Source organism: Myodes glareolus, chromosome 11 (assembly GCF_982192425.1).
Source record: "Myodes glareolus chromosome 11, mMyoGla1.1, whole genome shotgun sequence".
NCBI classification, from domain to species: domain Eukaryota; kingdom Metazoa; phylum Chordata; class Mammalia; order Rodentia; family Cricetidae; genus Myodes; species Myodes glareolus.
Genome location: NC_142036.1, coordinates 67,068,416 through 67,094,004, shown reverse-complemented (window position 1 = coordinate 67,094,004; position 25,589 = coordinate 67,068,416). Strand labels below are relative to the sequence as shown.

The following is a 25,589-nucleotide window of genomic DNA, read 5'->3' as shown; positions in this document are numbered from 1 at the left end:
GAGTATAATGATTTCCTAAAACCTTGTATTTAAAATAACCTGAATTACAATGAGAGATAAACAGAATATTTACTCATCCCTTATGAGCTGCTGCTGATATGTAAATTTATTCTTCTACTTTGCACAAATATACTTTTGAGCTACTGCTTAAACACTTTCAGGTCCTTAGTCAAACAGTTTTAATGATGCCTCCAGTATTATGAAAGTGTGACATTTGATGAATGTCTCATATAGTTTTGATATCTGGGTACATGTCAACAAAAAAATTGAGCATTAGTTTGTCATGCAACACCTAGATAATTTATAATTTTACTGTTTATATCCATCTTGACATTTTTTATCTGCCAAAGGCAGGTTTCATTTGGAATCTTAATCTGAGATTTATTTGGTGGATCTGGAAATCATCGCCAGGGTTCCCACAGGAAATGGTCCATCTACCAACAGATTAAATGGCAGTCCTGCAGTTGTTAGGGGAGCTGCGCATTTAACACACATGCATACTCATTCAGTCAGCACTGTGGAGAAAAATTAAAGTAGTAACCCAGGTTTAGGAACAATGTAGCTAAAAAGTCCCATATTTGCTGAATGACAAAGGGTTATATAGCAGCATTTCATTTTATTATTCGTGCTTGAATTTCTTGTTTGCTTTGTTGAGTCGGCTGGCGAATACTAATAAACGCCTGCAACAATCCAGACGAGAGATGCCTGGCAACAAAGCTACGCGGTGGACCTCCCTGATCTTCTCCAGTTCACAACCTGACCTTTTGAAAAATTGCCTGGGCTAAGCTGCAGAATTTGGGTGTAATGGTTATTGTTAACTCCAGCTTTAGGATTTATTAATTTGTGTGATCAAGACTTACCTATACTTCAAAGTTTCAAAAGACCAAACACAATCATCCATCCATTAGAACTAACATTTTATGTCAGTGATTCTCGATTAGTATCTGAGTGGTGGTTCTTCTATGTTATTTTCTTATTTCAAAGATATTCTTAAACAAAATGAAAGGGACATAGAAAGAAAATCTGTTTTCTGTATATTTTTTAGAGCTTTTGTCTCTATAAAAAGTATCAGAATTTGAATTTATAATAGCTGTGCATTTAACTTAAGACAAAATGTACGATTGTTAAGCCTAGTTTATGTGCTGAGTTAAATTTACTGAGTTCATCATGTCTTTAGTTACATTTTATGAATTATTCTTTGAAAAATTGGGAAAGTTGGAAAATATTTAAAATATGTTATGAATTCCATATAGCTCATGACAAGGAAAGAAGAGAATAAAACTTTACTGTTACATTAATTAATCTAATTTGAGATAGTTTTAATAGTTAATTCAATGTAAAGAATACTTTGTGTTTTAAATAGGGTGATATGAGTTTTATAAAGCTTTTATTTCTGATATAGTTTATTTTAAACTTTAGGAGATTGATTGCATTATTTTACTGTATCCTTTCTCTATGTCAAATAAAAGACATCAAAACTGAAATTTTTAAATTTTAGGATAGAATTTTATGAACATTTATATATTTTAAATAGTTTTTGCGTATAAATCTGAACTTTTCTTTATAGACTAAATTTTGTTGTATTTATGACTAAGTTTGATAAGACAAAGTTTGTAAAAAGCTAGTGTAAGATTAACATTTTAAGTTGCTCTTATATAGTAAAATAAGGAAATTCCAGTAAAGTAATTTCTATGAATATCCAGGAGGTGATTTGAATCCAAATCATTGGATTGTCATAATCAGAGATAAATAACTTCGGCACTTCTTTTTGATGTGTTTACTTATCCAGATACATCCGTGCACAGGAGCTCAAAGGGCACATTTGCTCTGATACTAATTCTAGTATCCAAGTGAATACTATTGGCAGTTTTGAAGGTTTGGGGTGGGAGCTTGCAGACCTTTCTAAAAGCTTTTAGAATCATATAGCTCTATCTATACTCTAAAGGGAGTTGTGCTGTAAGTGTCTTACAAAAATGTAAGATATCTCTAATGATTTTATATTGACATTGAAGCAGTGCTTCAATGTCAATATTACTTGTTTCTTATTTTTGTTTAGTGATCACTGAATATTTTAAATGATATGAATATCTTTGGATAGTTTTGGTCTCAACAGAACTTGTCACTTAGACTGTACTCATTCTGCCACCAATCTTTTGTGTATCTCTTTACAGTTGTTATTCTGTTGTCTGTCTCCCTTAATATTTACTATTTCCCTTGAAAACAGATGCACTTTTTAAATTTACGTTTAAATTTTATTTAACATCTGGTACCATCTCAGTGCTTAGTAGGTTTTATTTACTTTTTTCTTTTCTTGTCTTTTTATTTATTTATTTATTAAAAATTTCCACCTCCTCCCCGCCTCCCTTTTCCCTCCCCCTCCCAACCTCCCCTCCCTCTCTAGTCCTAAGAGCAGTCAGGGTTCCCTGCCCCATGGGAAGTTCAAGGTCCTCGCCTCTCCATCCAGGTCTATAAAGGTGAGTATTCAAACAAACCAGGCTCCCACAAAGTCAGTCCATGCAGTAGAATCAAAAGCCAGTGCCATTGTCCTTGGCTTTTCGGTCAGCCTTCATTGCCATCCACATTCAGAGTGTCCATTTTGATCACATGCTCCATTACTCCCAGTCCAGCTGGCCTTGGTAAGCTCCCATTAGATCAGTCCCACTGTCTCAGTGGGTGGACGCACCCCTTGTGGTCCTGACTTCCTTGCTCATATTCTCCCTCCTTCTGCTCCTCATTTGGACCTTGGGAGCTAAGTCCAGTGCTCCATCCCTGGGTCAAGGAAGAAATAAAGAGAGAAATTAAAGTCTTCCTTGAATTCAACAAAAATAAGGACACAACATACCCAAACCTATGGGACACTATGAAAGCAGTGCTAAGAGGAAAGTTCATAGCACTAAGTGCCCAATTAAAGAAAACGGAGAAAACGCACATTAGAGACTTAACAGCACACCTGAAAGCTCTAGAAAAAAAGAAGCAGACTCACCCAGGAAGAGTAGAAGACTTGAAATAATCAAACTGAGGGCTGAAATCAACAAAATTGAAACACAAGAAACTATCCAAAGAAGCAATGAAACAAAAAGCTGGTTCCTGGAGAAAATCAACAAGATCGACAAACCCCTATCCAAACTAATCAAACGGCAGAGAGAGAACACGCAAATTAACAAGATCAGAAGTGAAAAGGGGGACATAACCACAGACACAGAGGAAATTCAGAGAATCATTAGATCTTACTACAAAAGCCTGTATGCCACAAAATTGGAAAATGTGGAAGAAATGAACATTTTTAAGATAAATACCATATACCAAAATTAAGTCAAGACCAGGTGAGCAGTTTAAATGGACCTGTAAGTCGCAAGGAAATAGAAGCTGTCATCAGAAACCTCCCTACCAAAAAAAAGCCCAGGACCAGATGGTTTCAATGCAGAATTCTATCAGAACTTCCAAGAGGAGCTAATACCTATACTCTTTAATGTGTTTCACAAAATAGAAACAGAAGAGTCATTGCCTAACTTCTTTTCTTTTTTTTTTCTCTTTTCTGTTTCCTCTTTTCTTGTGTGTGAGTCTTTCTGTGTAGCTCAGGCTAACCTCAAATTCATACCCACTCTTTCTCCTTTTTCTTGGGTAGGACTTTTGAGAGTTTTGCCAGGCAAACATTCTATGACTAATTCCATCCACAGTTCTTGTCCTGACTTGGAGTCCAGGCTGCCCTCACATTTACAGCTAGCCTACTCCAGAATCTTGAGTGTTGTTATGATTACCAGTGTAATTAGCTACCATATTCAACAAGTATACATTTTTACTGCTTAGTTGGTGTTTATATAGCTTCAGGTGGTTTTATATGTCATTATTTTTTTCACTGATTCATTTCAACAATATAAAAATCTAATATGTTCACTGTTTTTACTATGTATTGTAAGGAGGTGAGTGTAATAGAGTTTATACTGAATACTTGGAGGTGGACACAGATGAGATCATAAATTTTAGAGAACACATCTATGTAATTCTTTTTCTGTGATATATTTAACCACAACACGTTTATTATTAACTTGGTGATAATATTGAAATATAGACAAAAGATTACTGTATAATTTCATTTTTGCTGTATATGGGAGCAACCTGAAGGTTTTTTTTGAAACCTTACATAAAGGGCATTAAGTGCAAAGAAATTTTTGAAAATTTTATAATTTTTTATGTCATGGATTTTAAAGCCCAAACTCAGAATCAATATTAGCATATAGTACCCATGTATAAAGTCAATGAGAGCATAGAGTCCCACATATACAGTCAGAGTAAGCTACAGTACCCACATAATAAAGTCAGTGTGAGAACACAGAGCCTACATGTAAAGTCATTGTGAGCATATGGTACCCATGCATGAAGTCAATGTGAGCAAACAGTACCCATGTATAAACTCAACGTAGCGTACAGTACCCATGTATAAAGTCAGCATGAGCAAACAGTACCCATGTATGAAGTCAGTGTGAGCTTATACTACCCACATATGACGTCAGTGTGAACATACAGTACCCACATATGAAGTCACTGTGAATATACAGTATCCATGTATGAAGTCAGCGTGAGCATATTGTACACATTTATAAAGTCATTGTGAGAACACGGTACCCATGTATTAAATCATTGTGAGCATATGGTACCCACATATGTAGTCACTGTGTGAACATACAGTACTAACATATTAAGTTAGTATGAATAAATGGGACCCATTTATAAAGTCATTGTGAGCATACAGTATCCACCTATGAAGTCAGCATGAGCATACAGTACCCATGTATAATGTCAGTGTAAGCATATAGTACCCACATAATAAAGTCAGGGAAGATTTGGAAACAAAAATACAGAAGGCAATTGTTAACATCAGATTTAAAGGTAATGATTAACATTTATTGAGTATGTGGTCTATAATAATACTTTTCCAAGAGACTTTTAAATTTAAATAATTTACTGATCTTAAGTGCCCTTTGAGGGGATATTATTTTGTATTTTACTGGAGGGAAATTAATTAAGGTTAAGTAATTTGCTAATAACCATGTGTGATGCTCCATTCCTGTAATCCTCACAATGGGAAAGGCATGGCAGCAGGGTCGTGAATTCAAGGTCAACCTGGGTGTACTTCATTCATTCATTCATTCATTCATTCATATTGTATGTGCACATGTATGTGGGTTTGCTCAACTATAAGTGTGTGTGGATGCTAGAGGTTGATGTTGGTATATTTTTCTATTGATTTCTGTCTTATTTTTTGAAACAAGGTCTCTCATGAACCTAAAGCTTTCTGTTTTGGCCTGGTTGTCTGGTCAATGAGTTCTCAGGCTTCTCCTGTCTTTACCTGGCTGATACTGGGTATCCAATCACATGCCATCATGCCCAGCATTTACATGGACTCTGGGGGTTTGAACACAGGTTGTCATGCTTACACAACAAGAACTTTATTGACTTACCTGTCTTCCTAGCCACCAGCCTAACCTATACAGTGACACCCAATAAGTTTATAAATAATAGTATTTGTTACAGATCATACAAGGTCATGCATGGTGTTAGAATTCAAAATCTGTAGTCTGTTTTCAGAGTCGTTTCCCCACTTAAGTCTCTGCTCAGATGTCACAATTCATCAGTGTATGGTAGTTGTACTACTAAGAAAGTAAGGTATTCTCTTGAACACCTTATATTAAGTGGAATTAATATGCTATTTCTGATGTGTTTTTTTCTTTTACTCTTGTATCATGGGAACACATATAGTAAACATCTATGGGATTTTATTCCTTCATTCCTGAAGAAAAGGAGATGGAGAGTTGGAAATACATACTAACTGAAATAAGCAATTTGTCCAGATAGGCAGACACATCCATGCATACACATACATGCATACTTTTACATTTCTTAAAAGTGGCAGGTGCTATTAGGAGACTCTAGTTGATATTACTCTTCTGGTATTTTGAAACTAATGCTCATTCTTAAAGACTGTTTAAAATGTGGACCACTGGTAAGTCTTTTGTTACATCTAGGTTATAATATAATAGCAAAAATGGAGATAGTTTAGGAATAAAACAATAAACAACAGAGTTTGTTTTTATATTTGTAGAATCAGTTGCTAAATGTAATTATTTCTGCCTTCTCGGTTCCGCTCAGAGGAGAATTTAAAGAAGTGCTTATAAATGCCTAGCAAGTGACAGAAGCAGAATAGCAACATGTTCATTAGTAAATTTCAGGTATGAAATTTCCTAAACTGTACTTTATATAGACTGAGTGGATTATATTTAGGAATGTATATGTATATACATATATTTTAATGCAATAACAATTAATAGTAAAGAGATCATGAATTCGAAAGATATCAAGGAGAATTCTAGGAGAGGGTTTCAAGGGAAGAAAGGGGAGGGAGAAGTGATAGAATTGTTTTATAATCTCAAAAACAAAAGGAGAAATTTAAAAATTAGACAGTGGTTCATTTATGCTAATGTATTTGCCAATATTCCTTTTATATGCTTGTCTTTTCCTGTTCTCGAGCTCTCAGGTGACTAGGTCATTGCTATTCTTAGTAACCTGGTAGGATCCCTAGGGATGATTCTAGTTCAAGCACTCTGAGGAAACAGCTCTGTAAACAATATTGACCCCCCCCCCCCAGGGGACCATCAAATCCATTTACTCAGAAACCAGTTGTCACAAACTATTTGCAAAGCCAGACAGAACAGACTTTCCCAGCTTCTGTGAATCCCTATTTGATTCTAGCCACCTCATCACTTCTGTCATGAAATAATTTTTAGTTTGAGCTGTGAGTTCTGATTTCTTATGTAACATCAGATTTACATTTCTTTGTAATTGTATGGAGAAATGAGCCAACCCAAAGGGAATCTCAGAGCTTTCTTTTCTAGATAAGGATATGGCATCATTATTTGAATCAAGTGTTTAAATCCATCGACACTAAACCTGTTGACAATACTGACATCTCCATAAGTAAAATAAGAATTTTTTCAATCATGAAAATCATCTCTTGAAATGATACCCAAGTCCACTAGAGAGAGATGAGGTCTTCAAAGCTTATATTGTAGCTAGCCTTCCAATCAGTATTGATTTGAAAGGGTCAGCATCAGTTCCACTCAGGTTGTCCAGAGGCATAGCTTCCTTTGGCAATAGCAAATTTGGCAATGGCATTTTAGAGTACCACCTTTTAATAGCTATCCAGAATATGTCAAATGGTTGCATGATAAGTTAGCGCAACAGTGATAGCATTAGATAGTAATGACAAAATTTTGAAGATATATCTGAAATGGTATATATCTGGCATATAAAACCATGTCTGCAGAAGAGCAAATGAAGGCATGATAATATAAGGATTTTCCTTTTGCTTAAAGTTAAATAAAGAAATCAAGACTTCATAGACTTCTGAGTTATGAGAAGAGGTTATTACTAATCCCATATGGATAGATGAATTTAAATAATATTAAATCAGTTAGCCATAATGGCAGAACAGTTAACAATGGCATTGATTAAATACTAATATGGATTACTTAAGAGAGCTTCTATATTAAATGTGGGAGAAAGGGCAAGAAAGAATTTCAATAGAAGACTTTTAGTTTCAAGTTTCGTCTGCTCAGAGATAAGAGTTGGTTTAGAGTGGACATCTGTCTTTTGTTTAATATTTGTCTTTCTAACAGACTGCTGTGCAGAATCATCCCACAACTTCACTTCTGGAGCATTTTATTGGCTTTTGTGTTCATGTTCCTATATAGTTCTTTCAGAATTGATTAGTAATACAATTCGGCTTAAGTTTTTAACAGCTTCATTGCACTATTGTCTTAAACCCCCCTTCTCCTCAGATTGAGTCTGGGGAAATAAAGACTGAATTCAGACTTACTGTGTGCTAGTCTATTCTCATAGTTGGACAGGTACTAAGTCAGAAATTTTATTTATTGTAGCATTTGGATAAGACAGATAAAATTTGGGAAAATGCAATGTGTTAGATTAGTACCTTCATTGTACCCAGAAGCCAAAGTGCATACAGCAATGTACTCTAAAATTTTTCAGGAAAGAAAACATGTATGGGCATGATAGGTCAGAAATAGGCTGATGGAGGGGGAGGAGAGGAGGGGTTGTAGACAGAGTTCACAGGACTGTTTTCTGGGTTTGTTTGTTAACTATTTTATACACAAATTAGTTTCAAAATAAAAAAAAAACAGAAAAAGACTTTTTACCAATGATCAATTTTGTGTTTTGTTTGTTTCTTTGTTTCTAATCTTATCTGTCTACTTTAGCATATTCTATAGCCACTGAAGAGATTTACATTTATTTCCTATTTTTTCTCTTCTTACCATTTCTGGATGACTTTGGTGCCTTCGAAAGTGACATTTCTACCATCCTTCATCCTGATCACCACTTCTCCAAATTGCATCCCTTATTTTTTCTAGATGAGCCATATCTTGGTCTCTGTCCTAACCTATCACTCATTTTAGAAGTTTTTCACTCCAACATAATACAAGAAATACATGTTTTGATAAAATTCTTACCCATTGCAGGCTTGCCAATTAAAGAATAGTTGCCTCCTGGATCTTAAGACAAAATCTTTTGAAATATTATTGAAATAAACTCTATTTTATTATTTATAAGCCTTTTAAATATGATGTAGCTAAGACCAGACTAGCCTTGAACCTGTGGCATTCTCTTTCCTCTTCTCTAATGTGCTGGGATTACAGGCATGGCCTGTGCCACCACATCTGGCTTCTAGTTCTGTGTTTCTGTCTGTCTGTCTGTCTGTCTATCTGTCTGTCTGTCTATCTATCTATCTATCTATCTATCTATCTATCTATCTATCTAGATATATCTGTATTTATCTATGGATACCTATCTATAGATATATAGATCTATAGAAATTATAATACAGGCACATCATTTTCCCTTTTCATTTCTTCAAACACTTCCATGTACTCCCTTGCTTTCTTGTTATATGTGTTTGTATATATGCATATATGTAAGTATGTGTGTTCCTAGATATATAAATGCAAACTACTCAATCTGTATAACATTACATGTATGTATATGCTTGTATGACTGACCATTTGGTTTTGGTTAACCAATTATTGTGATCGTCCTACTCTCTATTCCTTAATTGCCTGTAGTTCTCTGTGAAGGATGGAGGCTTCCTGGATTTCCCCATCCTCTTCAGCAGGTCTTTTGTCATCTTTGTTCGCTCACGGGAGACTTGATTGATGTCACTTCTGACATTTCTAGGAGATACAACTTCACGGTAAACTCCCGGTTGCTCTGGCTCTTAACATATTTTTGCCCCTTCTTCCACAGGACCCCTGAAAACTGATTTTCTTAAGGTATTTTATTCTTACCATCTGTCAAATGCCAAATGTTTCATTGCCAAACTATCCATTTGTCATTTCATTTATTTGCACCATCTTTCTTTTCATTTTTGGAGCTAATACCTTTGTAAATCTTCCTAGAGCTAAATCTTGAGTATACATATAGAGAGAAGGGAGTAGGGGAGGAATGGAGAAAGCTCGGTTGACCGGGATGGGGGGAAGGGAGGAAGGATGAATAAGGGATCAGGGAAGAATATATTTCAACTAAGGGAGTCATTTTAGGGTTTATAGGAAACTTGATTATATATGGGATCCCAGGTCCAAGGAGAGATCCCCAGATTGTTCTCTGGACAGAGGAGAGGGTGCCTGAACCGGCCTTGGCCCACAACCATACTGATGAATATTTTGCATGTCACCATAGAACCCTCATCTGGCGATGGATGGAGATGGAGGTGGAGAACCACGTTGGAACACTGGACCTAGCTCCCTAGGTCCAAATGAGAGGCAGAAGGAAAGAGATCGTGAGCAATGAAGGCAAGGGCACAGGAAACCTTCATCCGACGTTGGATGGCGATACAGATGGAGACCCATATTGGAACATCGAACTGAGCACTCCACAGTCCAAATGAGGAACAGAATGATGAAGAAAATAAAAAAAGTAATCAGGACTGCGAGGGATGCGAGCACCCACTGATACAAGGGGACTGATATAATGAGAGTTCACCAAGGCCTGTTGGACTGGGACTGAACGAGGACATGATCCAACCAGATTCTCTGAATGTGGCTGGCCCGGAGCCTTTTTGAAAAGCCGTTGACAATGACACTGGGACTTGCTTCCTCTGCATATACTGGATTTTGGCGCTCCAGTCTGTTTGGACTCTCACCTTCCCTGGACCTGGAGGGAGGGGGGAGGAACTCGAACTTCCCACAGGGCAGGAAACCCTGACTGCTCTAGGGGATGGAGAGGGAGGAGGAGAGGGAGTGGGAGGAGTGGGAAGGTGGTGGGAGGAGGGGCTGAAATGGAAACTTTTATAATTTAATAATAAAAAAATTCATTTATTTATTAAAAATTTCCACCTCCTCCTCGCCTCCCTTTTCCCTCCCCCTCCCCAACTACCCCTCCCTCGCTAGTCCTAAGAGCAGTCAGGGTTCCCTGCCCCGTGGGAAGTCCAAGGTCCTCCCCCCTCCATCCAGGTCTATAAAGGTGAGCATTCAAACAAACCAGGCTCCCACAAAGTCAGTCCATGCAGTAGAATAAAAACCCAGTGCCTTTGTCCTTGGCTTCTCAGTCAGCCTTCATTGCCATCCACATTCAGAGTGTCCATTTTGATCACATGCTCCATTACTCCCAGTCCAGCTGGCCTTGGTGAGCTCCCATTAGATCCCACCGTTTCAGTGGGTGGATGCACCCCTCGTGGTCCTGACTTCCTTGCTCATGTTCTCCCTCCTGCTCCTCATTTGGACCTTGGGAGCTAAGTCCAGTGCTCCAATGTGGGTCTCTGTCTCTATCTCCATCCATCGCCAGATGAAGGTTCTATGGTGATATGCAAGATATTCATCAGTGTGGCTATGGGACAAGGCCAGTTCAGACACCCTCTCCTCTGCTGCCCAAGGAACAATCTGGGGACCTCTCCTTTGACCTGGGAACCCCTCTAGAATCAAGTCTCTTGCAAACCTTCAAATCATTTGTATAACTCTTGCCTGGTCCTTGTTACATTCAAATTTTCAAATCATTATGTCAGTTTCTCATCATAATTGTACAGAGCCCTTCATAGAAGTGTCTCTTCTCCCCTTCTATCTGTTTCCCTAGGGCACTGCCACAGAGTATGCTTCACTGTGTGATTCCCACAAATGAGTATCAAAATACTGATAGAATTCAAAAGATCAAATTTTCCATATAATAGTTAAATACTTATATAGGATAATGTAGTAAAGAACATTCAAAGGACTTTCCAGTATTTAGCATTAATTTGATGAAATTGTATTTGTCAAACTGATTTTTTTTCTTAAAAAAATAAAATGCAGGCAGGCAGGTGGAAAGATTTTATAAATCAACCTTGTTTACTCTGAAGTAAAATTAAATTCTCAATAAAAGAGTATAGATAGTTTGATTTGCAGAGCAGACTCCAAATGTCAGATGAACAGTTCAAATTAGGAATCTAAAAGGTTTTATGACTGAACAAAATTAGAAAAAGAGCTAAACCACACAGTATGGGCTCCTTATATATATATTAAAGGTTTCAAATATTAACTTTCAAGAGTGGTTTTTGGAGGGAGAGGGATATTGTTAGTACATGAGCTCACTCTGGAGCCCAGGCTTATCTGAAATTCACTGTCTATCATACCTTCTGCCATGGTCTCTAAGCTATTAGCATTTTGAAACATTTTAAAATTAAAACCAAGAAGTCTTAGAACTGGGAGCTGGATGGTTGCCCTTCCAGAGTACCAGGGTTCAATTCCCAGCACATACATGGTGGTTCACTACTTTCATCTTCTGTCTCACTGCATCTGTCACCCTCTTCTTACTTTCATGGGCATACAAGTGATACACAGATCACAGATACAGGTAACACACACATACACACACAAAATAAAATATTTTTTTAAAGAATTAAAAAGTGTCAGAAGTCTATGCATTTATTTTACTATTGCTCCAAATATAATGACTAAGATCTGGGAGGAAACCGAATGCACTCTTGTTTGGAAGCTTCTATATCTCTTCTAGAAGTTTGGAATGGAGGATGGTCATAGTGAAATGTTGGTGATCTATGAAGATTTCAAGGGTTCTTATAATTTGATAGGTTAAACCAGTAGAAAAGTTATAACTGTCATGGCAAATAGCAACAAGCTATCAGAGGTAGGGCTAAAAAAACAATGAAACATCTAGAACAAAAACAGAACTTTAGGAATAAAACTTTGGATGGAGAAAGAGGCTAAATTAGACATAGAAATATATATGTAGATAACTGAACAAAGTTATAAATAGTGGGATAATTGGTTTTAACGGGCCGGAGCTTAAGAATCTAACACAGCTGGTGTGTTCTCTCATAGGAATATGAGTGCCTTTGTAACCGCAAACTCCTGTATTATTCTGCCCCTTGTACAGACTCTTTGTTTCTTATAAACAGCAGAACAGCATAGACTCTGAAGTTATTTTTTCTTAAACTTTACAATTATAATTTTATTCCTGTTCTTGCTGTATCTCAAACATTTTTTGCAGTGTAAAATAGCTCATCCAATTATTAGTTTTTCTTTTTATCTTTTAAGACAAATCTTTTCTCATTTTACATACCAACCCAGTTCACTCTCTCTTGACTGTCCTCTTGCTCCTCCCACCTTCCATGCTCCTTGCCCCCCCCCAATCAACTCTTCAGGGAGAGTAAGGCTTCCCATGGGGAGTCAACAAAGTCTGACATATCACTTTGAGGCAGTACCAAGGTCCTCCCCCTTATATCCAGGTTTATCAAGGCATCCCTTCAAAGAGAATGAGTCCCAAAAAGCCAGTTCAAGCACTGGGGATAAATCCTGGTTCCACTGCCAATGACAGCACAGACTCCTCCAGCCACACATGTCACCCACATTCAGAGGGCCTAGTTCGGTCCTATGCAGATTCCCCCACTGCCAGTCAGTAGTCAATGAGCTCCTACTAGCCCAGGTCAGCTGTTTCTGTGGGTTGCCCCACAAACAAGAGCATCCACATATGTAAAAGAAACATTTCTAAAGCTTAAATTGCACACCAAACCCCACATACTAATAGTAGGAGACTTCAGCATGCCACTGTCACCAATGGGCAGCACTGCCAGACTTAACAGAGAAGTAAGAGAACTAACAGATGTCATGACTCAAATGGACTTAGCAGACATTTATAGAACATTTCACTCAAACACAAAAGAATATATATACCTTCTCAACACCTCATGAAACCTTCTCTAAAATTGATCACATACTTGACTACAAAGCAAACCTCAACAGATACAAAAAAAGAAAATATGGAACAGCCCCCTGTATCTTAATGGATCACCATGCTTTAAAGTTAAAATTCAACAACAACACTAATTGCAGAAAGCCTACAAACTCATGGAAATTGAACGATGCTTAGTTGAGTCACCCTTGGGTCAAGGAAGAAATAAAGAAATTAAAAACTTCCTAGAATTAAATGAAAATGAATGCAGAACATAGTCAAATCTGTGGGACACTAAGAAAGCAGTGCTAAGAAGAAAGTTTATAGCACTAAGTGCCTACATAAAGAAAGTGGAGAAATCTGACATAAGCGACTTAACAGTATGTCTGAAAGCCCTGGAACAAAAAGAAGCAGACTCACCCAGGAGGAGTAGAAGACAGGAAATAATCAAACTTAGGGCTAAATCAATAAAATAGAAATAAAGAAAACAATTCAAAGGATCAAGAAAGCAAAGAACTGGTTCTTTGAGATAATCAACAAGATAGACAAACCCTTATCCAAACTAACCAAAAGGCAGAGAGAGAACATCCAAATTAACAAAATCAGAAATGAAAATGGGGACATAACAACAGACACCAGAGTTACTTTTAATGAAATGACTTTGAATGCAGTTTTTATTACTCATATAATTATTTTAGTAAGTAACTACTTTTTATTTGAGTTACATATTCATGATAAACTACAGATTGAATGTCTCCTTAGCGTCCCTGCAATGCTCTTACTTAGAGGTTGAGGACTCCATTGTTATGCCAGGTATTGGTGAGGACACCAAACAGAATGGTGAATGAACATGTAAAACAAATCATGGAAGAGTTTTCGTTGGAGACCTTGGGGGAAGGTTGAAGGGGAGGGGAGAGGCAGGGAGGGCAGCAGAGAAAAATGTAGAGCTCAATAAAAATCAATAAAAAAAGCAAAAAAAAAAACCAAACCCAGGATAATATGTTGAAATGTCATGGTTATTTTATAGTATGCAGTTATGATACAACATTTCTCTCTTAAAATTCTTTTCCTCAAAAAAGAGAAATCAAAATTTATCAATATGAAGTATTTGGGCTTGAAGTTTTTATTGCCTACAGTTAATACAAACAAAAAAATCGAATAAAGTTTTGTGACTTACTCTCTTTTTTGTATACTAATTTCCTTTTATTTTAACATTACTTTTGTGCCTCAAAAGTATTTTGTGTTGGCAGGTTTCATAGTGCATCATCAAGACTATTTTTTAAGGCTGAAGAATTATTTCTTCTGGAGTTAATGAAGTTCATGTTACAACCAATAGTTGTACCTATAAATCTTAGGAATAGCAGTTGATTTTGTATATATGATTTTTTCTGAAACTTTACTATGCCATTTAATATAGTTTATCTCCTTAAATTAATATTGCTTAGTGGATGCAATTTAAATAATTTTGTTATATAATTAAGCATACAAAGTTGAGCTAGTGTCCTTGTGGTATGATTGCTCATCCTTTGGGTATATGCCCAAAATGACATAGGTGGTTGTTGAGGTAGATTGATTCCCAAGACTCTATGAAAATGATTTCCAAGAGGGCCTTAGAAGTTTACACTCCCACCAGCAATGGAGAAGTGTTCCACATCTCTCCAACATCCTCTCCAACATAAACTGTCATCAGTAATTTCGATCTTAGCCATTCTGACGGGTGTAAAATAGTATCTCAGAGTTGTTTTGATTTGCATTTCTCTGATGACTAAGGATGTTGAGAAGTTCTTCAAGAGTTTTTCAGCCATTTGAGATTCTTCTATTGAGAATTCTCTATTTATATCTGCAACCCATTTTTTAATTGAATAGTTTGGTATTTTGATGTTTAGCTTCTTGAGTTGTTTATATATTTTGGAGAGCAGTCATCTGTCAGATACGGAGTTGGTGAGGATCTACTCCCACTCTGTATACAGGCTGCCATTTTGTCTTAGTACGGAAGCTTTTCAGTTTCAGGAGGTCCCATTTATTAATTGTCCGTCTCAGTGTCTGTGCTGCTGGTGTTATGTTCAGAAAGTAGGCTTCTGTGCCTGAGCTCACTGGAGCTCATGGATGCTGGACCAACAGTTAGGGAGCCTACATGGAACTGACATAGGCACTCTCCATACCTGTGTGACAGTCATGTAACTTGGTCTTTTAGTAAGTCTTCTACCAGTGAGAGCAGGACCTCTCCCTGATGCTTAGCTGGCTTTTGGTAACCTGTTCCCCATGTTAGAGAACCTCAAGGTAAGGGGAGGAGCTTGGTCCTGCCCCAGCTTGATATGCCATGCTTTATATGCAAGGCCATAGAAGGTCTGCTGCTTTCTGAATGGAGATGAAGGAGGAGAGGATAGGGAAGGGGTAGATAAAGAGGGGGAAGGGATAGAAAGAGAGGAAGGAGGGGAAAGTGGTTGGTATGTAAAGTAAATGAAAAAGCATGCTATTTAAATAAAATTATAAAGAAAAAAGCCAAAAAGTATACAAAGTATATTTTACTTTATATGTATATGATGACATTAATGTTAAAAGTATTCTTACATCCATTTTAATATGGTGATGTTACTGAATAAATCATATTCATTGGTACGTCAGGCCCTTAGTTAAGTCAATGATATTTTATTTACATTTTACAGGCAGGAAAGTGTTGTATTAAATAGCTAGTACAATATTATACACATATTAAGGCTATAATTTTCCCCAGGCATTCCAAACCACAGTTCCATTTTACAGTATTTATTAATTATAGTCATATTCTTTTTGTTCGCTACTCTGAGAATAGCATGTTTAAAACCAGTGCTCTCACAGCAACTGTAGTCATCTCGGCAATGTAAAACAACAGGAGCTGATCCCGGTCCCAGAGACTACAATTCAGTTACACAGGCTTGGCCTGCTCTGCCAAGGTCTCAGTGTGTAGCCTGTTTTGTAAGCTATTGCTCTAAACGGCTTCTGTTCAGGGAAGTGAAGACTTGGATGACAAATGCTGGCCTGCACACACTTAATCAACTTCAGCAGAGTAAGACTAGTAATCATGGTAAAAGCTATGTGAGTGTTCATTAGTTCAACATTTTTCATATGTGGCTATGTCCTTTTATGCATCATACACTTTTGTTTTTGTGCAGATATAGCCATTTGTCTTACACAAGATACTTCAGTGAGAAGTGAGAGTGCTTCAGTAGATAAGCAGCTGACTATGAATTCTGAGCAAAATATGCATGAATTAGGCAATGAAGTCACATCTGAGGACCTGGAGCCACCAGCGAGGAACTCCAGGAATACACAGGCTATGGGACCTTATCCAGATGAAGGGCCATTTACAGAGTGCAGGTGCGTGTTGATTTCAGTGTTTAATCTAAAAGGTAAGAGTTGGAACATTTCTTTAATACGTTGTCCCTCTTCTTCATTTCCGCGTGAGATAAATTTAATGTGTCAGTGACTTACAAACAATTTTAGGACCCTACAAGGGCTTTCTATTTCTTCCACGATGTGGATATAATGTGTCTAGAGAGTTGAGAACAACAGCACAAGACACGTTTAAAGACAGCAATGAAGTGTGATTCTTCCTCGATATTATTTCTGTGATTCTTCCTTATGGGTATAAGGGTATTTGTGGAACTGATATGAGATATCATTCACCAAATCTGTTCAAAGATTTTTTTTTTGCATTGCTCTCTGTTTTTTGATTGGTATAATTTGAATACTTTTAGAGTTACCCTTTACTCCACCTACCTTTGGCCTTTCTTATTACTTTACATTCCGCAGCATTAAATCATCCACTGTGAAGAAATTTGAGTCTCTGATACCTGTGTTTATTATCAGTGGGATTATGCTACTTTGATAATTGATCATGTGCAGTAAAGATAGCACTAGATTTGAACATGACAGCATAATTCTGTTTTCATTTTTTCTAGAGCACTATTTTAAAAGTTTTTTGTGGGGTTGCTATTCTGTTCAAAATTACTCAGTAAGATATATTCTTTGATATCAATACACAGTAAAATCAATAACTGTATTGGTATTCTTCTCCCTTAGTGTCACATTCTTACTTTAATACAATTGGGTGTATATTTTTAAGGTATAGAGACAAGGATGATGGAATAATGGTTACACATTTTTGTAATCATGTAAGAAAGATAAACTTTAGAGCTTGTGTTCGTGCTGTGAGGTCTGTAGTATAATTCATTATTAGAGCATGGTAATAGCCCTTCACTCACAGACTGTCCCAGGACTCCGTGCCAAAGACTGGCTTAGGTGATATTTAACACCCATCGGAGTTTACATACTTAATACCATAACACCAGAAAACAATTCATCTTATTCTCTTCTCTTCTTTATGCTACCTGCTTTCAGGTATCATTATCAACTGTCTTGTAGAATATATTTGCCGTGAAGTCTTTGGGGAACAGGTATTAATTTTAATGTCTTCTTTAATTTTAATTAAAATTAATTTTAATTTAATAATTAAAATTTGAATATGTTACTATTTTAATAAAATTGGGAAACGATTGTTTCCATTTTCAGGAAAGCAAAAAAATATAAGTTGATCCTAACCGGAACCACAAATCAAAACATTTATAGCTTCTAAAACCTGAACCCTTTTGTCAAGTATACTTTACCAGATTCTCTTTGGGATCACTATGTGCTGTCCACAAACTTAATTTTCTCCACTGAGAAATTGGTATATCTGTAAGTTGATGTATTTATTATTTTATAACCTTCATGCTTTTAACTACATAAAAAGTTTAAACTTAAACTACATATTTATTGTTAATAAGAATTAATGACATTTGTGAAATCCTATATGTAAATTATTAATAATTTTCTCTTATTGTAGTATTATGGAATATGGAAAGAGTGATATGAATTATGAATCTGAGACTTCTCGAGTTACACCAGACTTAAATAAAGAGACATCAGTAGCATATCTTCAAAAAGAATTGGAAATTCTCAGAACAAGTAATAAAAAGGTATAGAGATATAAAAAGTCTAATTGCTACAAAAAATGTCTTAGCTGTTGACTATTTCAGTTTTCACTATTGTTCATTATTATTCGATTTTATTTTGTGTTTTAATGCCTCAATAGTAGGTTTGTGTTGTCTTGCCATCCAGGTGTGGTTCAGTTAAGTGACTGACTATGAAAATAAGCTTTTTTTTGCTTTTGTAACACCACTCATTTTCCACAAATCTCTGGTAATTTGTTACTACAAAGTAAATATTCAAATTTCACTGTCGTAAAATTTTACTTCAACGTTATGGAATGTGGGTTATATTATCAGCTATTTTCATGCTACTTTGTTCATTTTTCTTCATTTTTCTTAGTATCTATGCATTCTTTCACTTCAGTGATATATGTAACCAAATGTCAAAGTTGCAAATGATGTTATTTGTCTTGTATCTTATTATACTGTTGCATGCATCCAGCTCAACATACATGTCATGTTTTGTTTCCTCTGGTTCTTCCTCAACATCCCTCTGGCCTGCAAAAATTTTATTAACTAATGTTAAGTTTTTATGGATTCTCTTAAAAGTTCTGTATAGTTTTCTGATTTTAATGTTTTCATTTTTTTGACCTAATCAGACTGAAGCATGAATCTTGTTTCTGAGGGAAAGCAACACAAATGACAAAAGTCTGGGGAACAATGGAAAAGAAAATGAAAAGCATTCTGTATAAGCGTGAGATATTTTCTACAGTTTGATTTAGAACTTATTACATGCCAACTTTTAGTCAGGTGACAGTTTCAATTAAATGAAATATGATGAGATAGTACTGACAGTCAGGTATGTATTGGATATTGAGATTATTTTCTCAATTGATTTTTTTTCAAAACATTGGACTTACTAAGAGAAGCATAAACCTGCTGCCAGTAATTTAAGGATCGGTAGAGCCATTTAGAATCCTTTGCTTTAAGACAAAGGAATTAATGAAGCAGCTTCTGCAGTAGATATTTTTAGTGATACCTGTTGTTCCTGTTTTATGTCTATATGCACATCTACAAATATGTGGATTATAATTTTTCCATTTTTTATATCATTTGAGGTAGTCATTACTTAATGAGTATATGGCAACCTTAATATTTTCCCCTCAGATTCAGTGTATTTAAGTAATTAAATATAATATTATATAAGAATTTAAGAACAACAAAATCTTACTTTGGAATTAATTATATATAGAAGGCATTTATCAGATAAGAATAATCTTTTAAATTTGTTTTAGCTCCAAGAAAAATTGACTAAAGAAGATAAAGAAAAGAGAAAATTAGAACTCAGGTTGGAACTCCAGGAGAAAGCCGCCGAGGCTGAAATCGCTGAGCGGACAGCAGGTAGGAGATGGGTGTTCATGTGAAGCTGGAGGGTGACTGGAGAATGTGTGCTGCTGGATACTAGCTCATTGCCTTGTTTGCCAAGGGAGGGGAAGCTTTTTTTCCCTTTGGCTGCTTAGAAAATAGGTGGCTTTAACATCCTGGTACTGGTATTAGCGAGGGCTTTACCTGTATTCACACTGATTTGGGCATTAAATGCATTGTTAACACCATGTCAATCCAATCACAAAAAGGTTGTTTGTTTTGTTGGAAGGGCCTGAACAAACAAGGGGAAATAATGACTACCAGTGCCTCTACCTTTCAACCAGCAGTTCAAATACCGCTTATTGTTTTAGCTCTTGGAGAGGAAATACTTCTCCTTTGTATTAGATAGCACTATATTCATTACCAATGGAAACCTACGTTTGATTTTTTTAAAAAAAAAACAAAACCTGTTTTATACAGCTAATAGGTTAACATCTGATGGTGTAGATGATGACAGAGATAATGTTTTCCCTGAGATTAAAGTGAAAGGTTGCCACATTTTAATGTTGTACAGAACTGCCTTAGATTTTGGAAACTGTCCTTCTCATGCACAGGTCATTGCATGGAGAAAATTTTCAAGCATATTTACATGTTAGAGATATGCGACTGGATCCTGAAGTCAGCGATCTCCATCTGTGTAGTCATTGTAGCTTTTTCTTCTTGCACTACTTTTCTTTGTTAAGAAAGTGAAATTTGTAAAATGACAGATAACATTTAGAAGTATTTTATAGATGACGTGTTCAACAATTGTTTATTTTATGAAATTACTTAGTGATTAATTTCAGGTTATAATTATGTTTTATAAACTACACTAATTGCTAGGACAGTACCAGAAGATTTATTTGAAATATATGCATCTTAACTTTCTAAATGTTCTACAGAAATAATTAAATATTTTGGGGGCTATAATAACATAGTAATGATTTAATGAAACTAAGTAGCCTAACTCTTAAAGAGACTCATTAAGCAGTAATATTTACTATTTAATTTTTGAATAATACAGTTCAGTATGTAGTTTAAATTTTTATGTATTTTTATATTTAAGAATTTTTGATTGAACAATTTGAATAATACATACATAGGAATTAAATTGTTCCAATTAGTAATGTCTTCTTTCATTAATAACAGAATATTGTTTTAGTTTATTGAGGTATTTTAAATCTCCTATTTGCACCTTGCTGATGAAAATACCTGGATTTTATAGTTTCCCTGAAACATAGCAATGAACTCGAGAGACTAAAAGGAACAGGGAAAACCTTTCATTGATTTGAAACTCTAAAAACTTCTATCCCTAGTTCATTCTTGAAATTTTCATCATTTCTAAAAGATACAAAGTTTTAATAAACTCATATTTTACCTCGTATGTATGAAGTGCATTCCAACGCAAAACACTAGGAAATAAAGCAATTACATCAGCAGAGTAATAGAAAGAGAAGCAATGCAGGAGTTTGATTATATGTTAGCAATGCTTTGTATCTTGTAACATAAAAGAGCTAATAATACAGGTAAGTGTGGATGCTTGTTTTTATTATTGTACTTCACATTTTATTTCAATATGTGCATTTGGTGAAGTATAAGATAAGTATACATGTATCTATTATAATGTTTGTGAGCAAAATATTAATGTTTACAAAACAGCTTCCACAAAAAGGTAAATACTGGATAAACACCAAAGTAAATGCTGAAAATAACAAATATGATGCAAAAATATTTGTAGGTTTAAATTTTTTTAATATGTGGCAAATAATCTTCCTACTAGACATTTTCTTGGAGTGTATAAGATATAAAAATTTATAAGAATGTTTTCACTGTGTTTGTTCTGATTATAAGAATATTATCAAATCCAATGATGGAATTATTACATAAATTTGATACATGTTATAAGATGTGATACAATAATAATGAATTTTCTTAGCAATATCTGATAACATGCAAGTCTTTTATATCTCAAAATTAAGTTAAAGAAGTGGTAAGAAAATAGCATTTATAACAATATTGTGCTAAAAGAAGCAATCTTTATGCATGTATATGTATTGAATGGTATTTGTTGGTCTTTTAATGAAGTTGAGTTGGGATTTCCCAGGACCTAGTAAAAAATCAGATGTGGATCATTGCCTGGAATACTAGTGCTGGCGAGGTGAAGAGAAGTCGCTGAAACTCGTTGCTATAGCTAGTCTTGTGAAACCATTGAGCTGCAGGTTCAGTGAGAGGTCCTGTCTTTAAATAGATAAGACCCAGAGCAATAATGGAAAACACTTGACAGAGCTTCTGGCATTTACCTACCCACATCCCCCATTAATGATTTACTGTGGATACACTTTAAGGGAAATACCCTGAAAATTATGTTAGAAAATTTGGAGACAAGGGATTAGATTTAAGAACAATTGCTATTGATAAATATATATTTCATAGCTTTTTACTAAATTGTGAATCAAAAATTAGAGAAGTAGAAAAAGTTTATGTTTGTATAACTATGGAAAGCCTTCATGTATATTGTTGTTTCGCTTCCTTTGTTTCACTGTTCATTTTTACACGATGTGAAGATTATCATTCTGTATGTTCTCATCAGCATTTGGAGCCTGGTTATGTCCACTGTCACAAGAAACCTCGGATGATTTGCGCTTTATTTGTCCCACCTATTTAGGAGTGTCATTATCATCATAGTCATTGATACTTCCCTAGATCCTAAGGTGCTTTTTAGGAACTATGCAAATTTCATTACAAATCAAAGAGCTGTATTTTGAGGCTTCGTTATGAGCCAGGTACTGACAGTACAGCAGAAAAAAAAAGTAAAAATTTTAACTGTTAATCGTTTCTTTCTGGCTTGCAAGCACTTTTAAATCATAATACTTCATTCATGTATTGGTTGTGGTTAAGTGTTCAGACTTTGGGGTCCTACTTTTTTCCCAATATTTTCTGACAATGTATAATGACAGTCTCACTCAGCATTGGTTAAAATATGTTGTTTGGTGACTTCTAGTTTTAGACTGATGCTTGTGAAGTGCTTTTCTCATAGAAGGTTTCAGTAAATGACACCACATTGTTTTCTGGAGCTCTCCATCAAATAGACACCATGAAAGTGCTCATAACAGGTTTGTAGAGGCATAAGTGCTTGCCCATTCTAATAGCAGGTAATGGCTCTGTATTTATTTATACTTAATCTGTTTTATAAAAGAGTTTACATTTATTTTAAATATTATTAATTATTTAATTTACTTCCATAGCTTTTTATTCCCCCTGATTTTCAGACTTAAACTATTAAAGCCTGAAAAAGTTTGGTAATATCTAGAAGAAACTAGGTTTGACCCCTCACCGGCTGCAACACTAGGGAGAGCAGGTGCTGTATCTTGCCTGGCTGGTACAATAGAGACAATCCTGTGTGCAGAGGTGTGGGTGAGGCAGCCCCACATTTGTGGGTGTGGGAGAGCTGACCCCACTACTCATTTGCAATGCAGTGGAGTGGACAGAAGAGAGATGGCCTCACCCCTCACCCCCAGGCGCATACCCATCAATGCCTCAGGCAGGTGGAAGAGCTGGCCCTGAGGTCATAAGAGTAGGAGGGCTGTCCCTATGCCTCATCAACTGTAGCGCTCAGGAGAATGACCCTTACACTTCACCTGGGCAGCGCAGTAGAGCTGGCCCTGAAAGTGTAGGTGTGGAAGAATGGACCTTGAGGATGTGAAAGCAGGAGAAATGGCCATGCCCCATGCTCATTGCTGCAAGGGGTCAACTAGCCAGGGTCTTGCTAGAGAGCTTTACCTGGTGGTAAAAACGGTAGATTTGGCAAGCATTCAAACCCTGCAACTAACTACCCAGGCCCAGAACCAGGGTTATGTGTTGGCCAGTCCCAATATCCACTTCATCCGTGATCTGCTTTAGCCTGGGAGGGGGTGGTGGTCCTGCAGATCCAGCTGCTGCAGGATCTCCACGACACAGTGCAGCAACAGGATGTTCAAGAAGAGTTCCAGTGTTGATGGCATAGTAGAGACCAGGGGCTTCCCCACACCTGCATGGAAAAATGTATGGATAAAGGGGTTTATTATGTGACTCACTGTGTCACACTACAGCTTCCATGATGATGAGATTTTCCCTTTATTCCTTATTCTTTCCTATGGTATCTTAAATTTTATTTAGTTTTATTGGTGGTGTGGGGGGGGGGGATGGGTGGAATCAGGAGGCATGATGTGAAAGGCACAAAGAATAAATAAAAAGAAAGTTTAGAAAAAGAATCTGTGTTTGGTGGTACGGAATTGTAATCACAGCATTTAGGAGGATCCCAGTTCAAAACTAGCCTGAGCTATATAAAACCTGAGCCATATATATATTTTCCCCAGGGGAAAAATAAATGACCTTTACAGAAAAGAAAAGAAAGGAGGAACATATAGTAATGAGGCTTTACTTCGCTTTAGTGAAACCTCTCTATATGTTAAAAAATGTTTGTTTTATTGTTCCTATTGAGGACTTCTTATTCATTTTGACTTATTTAAATTACACACATTTAATATTACTTGAAAACATCATTGCCAAACCTGTGTATTTTAGAGAAAAAAAATAGCTGAAATAGTAAATATTTACACTTTTAAAGTATCTTTTTTCAACTAAAATGAGGTGGCTAAACTCTAAACATTTTAAAGATTGTTTTAATTCAGCTGAGGAAATAGTATGACATAATGTTCTGTTCCCTGACTGCATCTACTAATTTCCTTTATGCTAGTGATGTCTTTTTAACTTTCAAAAATATGTTGCTCACCTAAATATTTTCTCTATTCTAAAATTTTTGTGGTGTTGCCTGGTGCTTATTGTCTCTTGTATTATTATTAGTTTTGTCACTATTATTATTATACAGATACTGTGAAAATTTTATATAACAGTATTTTTCAATACTCTTTTATAATGTTTAAAATACTGATATTTCTTTGAAGCCTTATTTTTTATTTCTTAAAAGCTCACATTAGAGCCTCTGCTTTATATGTTAGTTATTTTTCTTTCTTGAATGTCATCCATTAAAGATTAGCTGTGGAAGGTTGAAGCATGGAAAGATTATGAATGACAGAACAACTCCTGTAGAATAATAATCAGTTTTTGGTATTTAATGCTGTTTGACTTTTGCAGACACATTTCTTATTAACCTTTGGTACAAAGAGAAATCCAGGTTCCTGATATCTCATGGAGAAGATGAATTTGAGATCCTCTTCCAATTAAACTGAAATAAAGACAATATTGGATTTTAGCCAAATGATCTCCTTAGTTTTTAAGCCTCATGGTTATAAGTTTGCCTATCTATCTGTCTGTCTGTCTGTCTTGTCTATCTGTCTTGTCTATCTATCTCTACTATCTATATTACTGTATTTTGACATATAATGTAATGGGTGTATGTCATAGCTTATTTGTATTGACAGTGCAGTCCCTTTTCTTACACTACCTTTTCTCTTTAAATACAGATTCTTTTCTAAACAGCTCATTTACATTATTTCATGTATAAAGATAGTTCATTTTTACTACAGTAGAAAATGTAAGTTTGTTTTTCTGAACAGCATAGAAGTTTGTTGTGTTTATTAAGAGGATGAAAACATAGTTCTTGAATCTTACAACCCCAGTTTTTCTATTCAGTGACAATATAAATGCTTAAAATATAAATTATATAGCCACATACGTGAAGACTCCCAACTTGATAATGTGAAAAAATAAAAGTTATGTCACATAAAACACTTACCTTTTCCCCTGAAACTTGCATAAAGGTGGGAAGAGAAAAACAACTTCACAAAAGACTTTCTTGAACGTCCATATACACCCTGTGACACAAACATACCTTTCATACACACAAGCATAATGGGCACACACAATAATAATAAATATTTTTTAATTTCTAAAATGTTGAAATATCAAATTCAAACTTAGAAAATTGTAATATTCTGTTTTGCAGAAGCGATTGTGGCTGTGACGCCAGCATTGTGACGCTGCTGAGAGAAGCCTCAGGCAGCCTGGAGTGGG

At 35.8% G+C, this 25,589-nt stretch overlaps 1 protein-coding gene across 1 annotated transcript in view; it reads left to right on the top strand.

The window, feature by feature from the left end:
- Positions 1-25,589, top strand: part of Mipol1 (mirror-image polydactyly 1) — a 247,392-nt gene that overhangs the window by 49,974 nt on the left and 171,829 nt on the right. The window contains exons 2-4 of the mRNA XM_048415994.3: positions 16,377-16,581; positions 18,089-18,221; positions 19,469-19,574. Coding sequence (XP_048271951.2) covers positions 16,448-16,581; positions 18,089-18,221; positions 19,469-19,574 — 373 coding nt within the window. The 5' untranslated portion in view covers positions 16,377-16,447. The remainder of the gene's footprint in view (positions 1-16,376; positions 16,582-18,088; positions 18,222-19,468; positions 19,575-25,589) is intronic.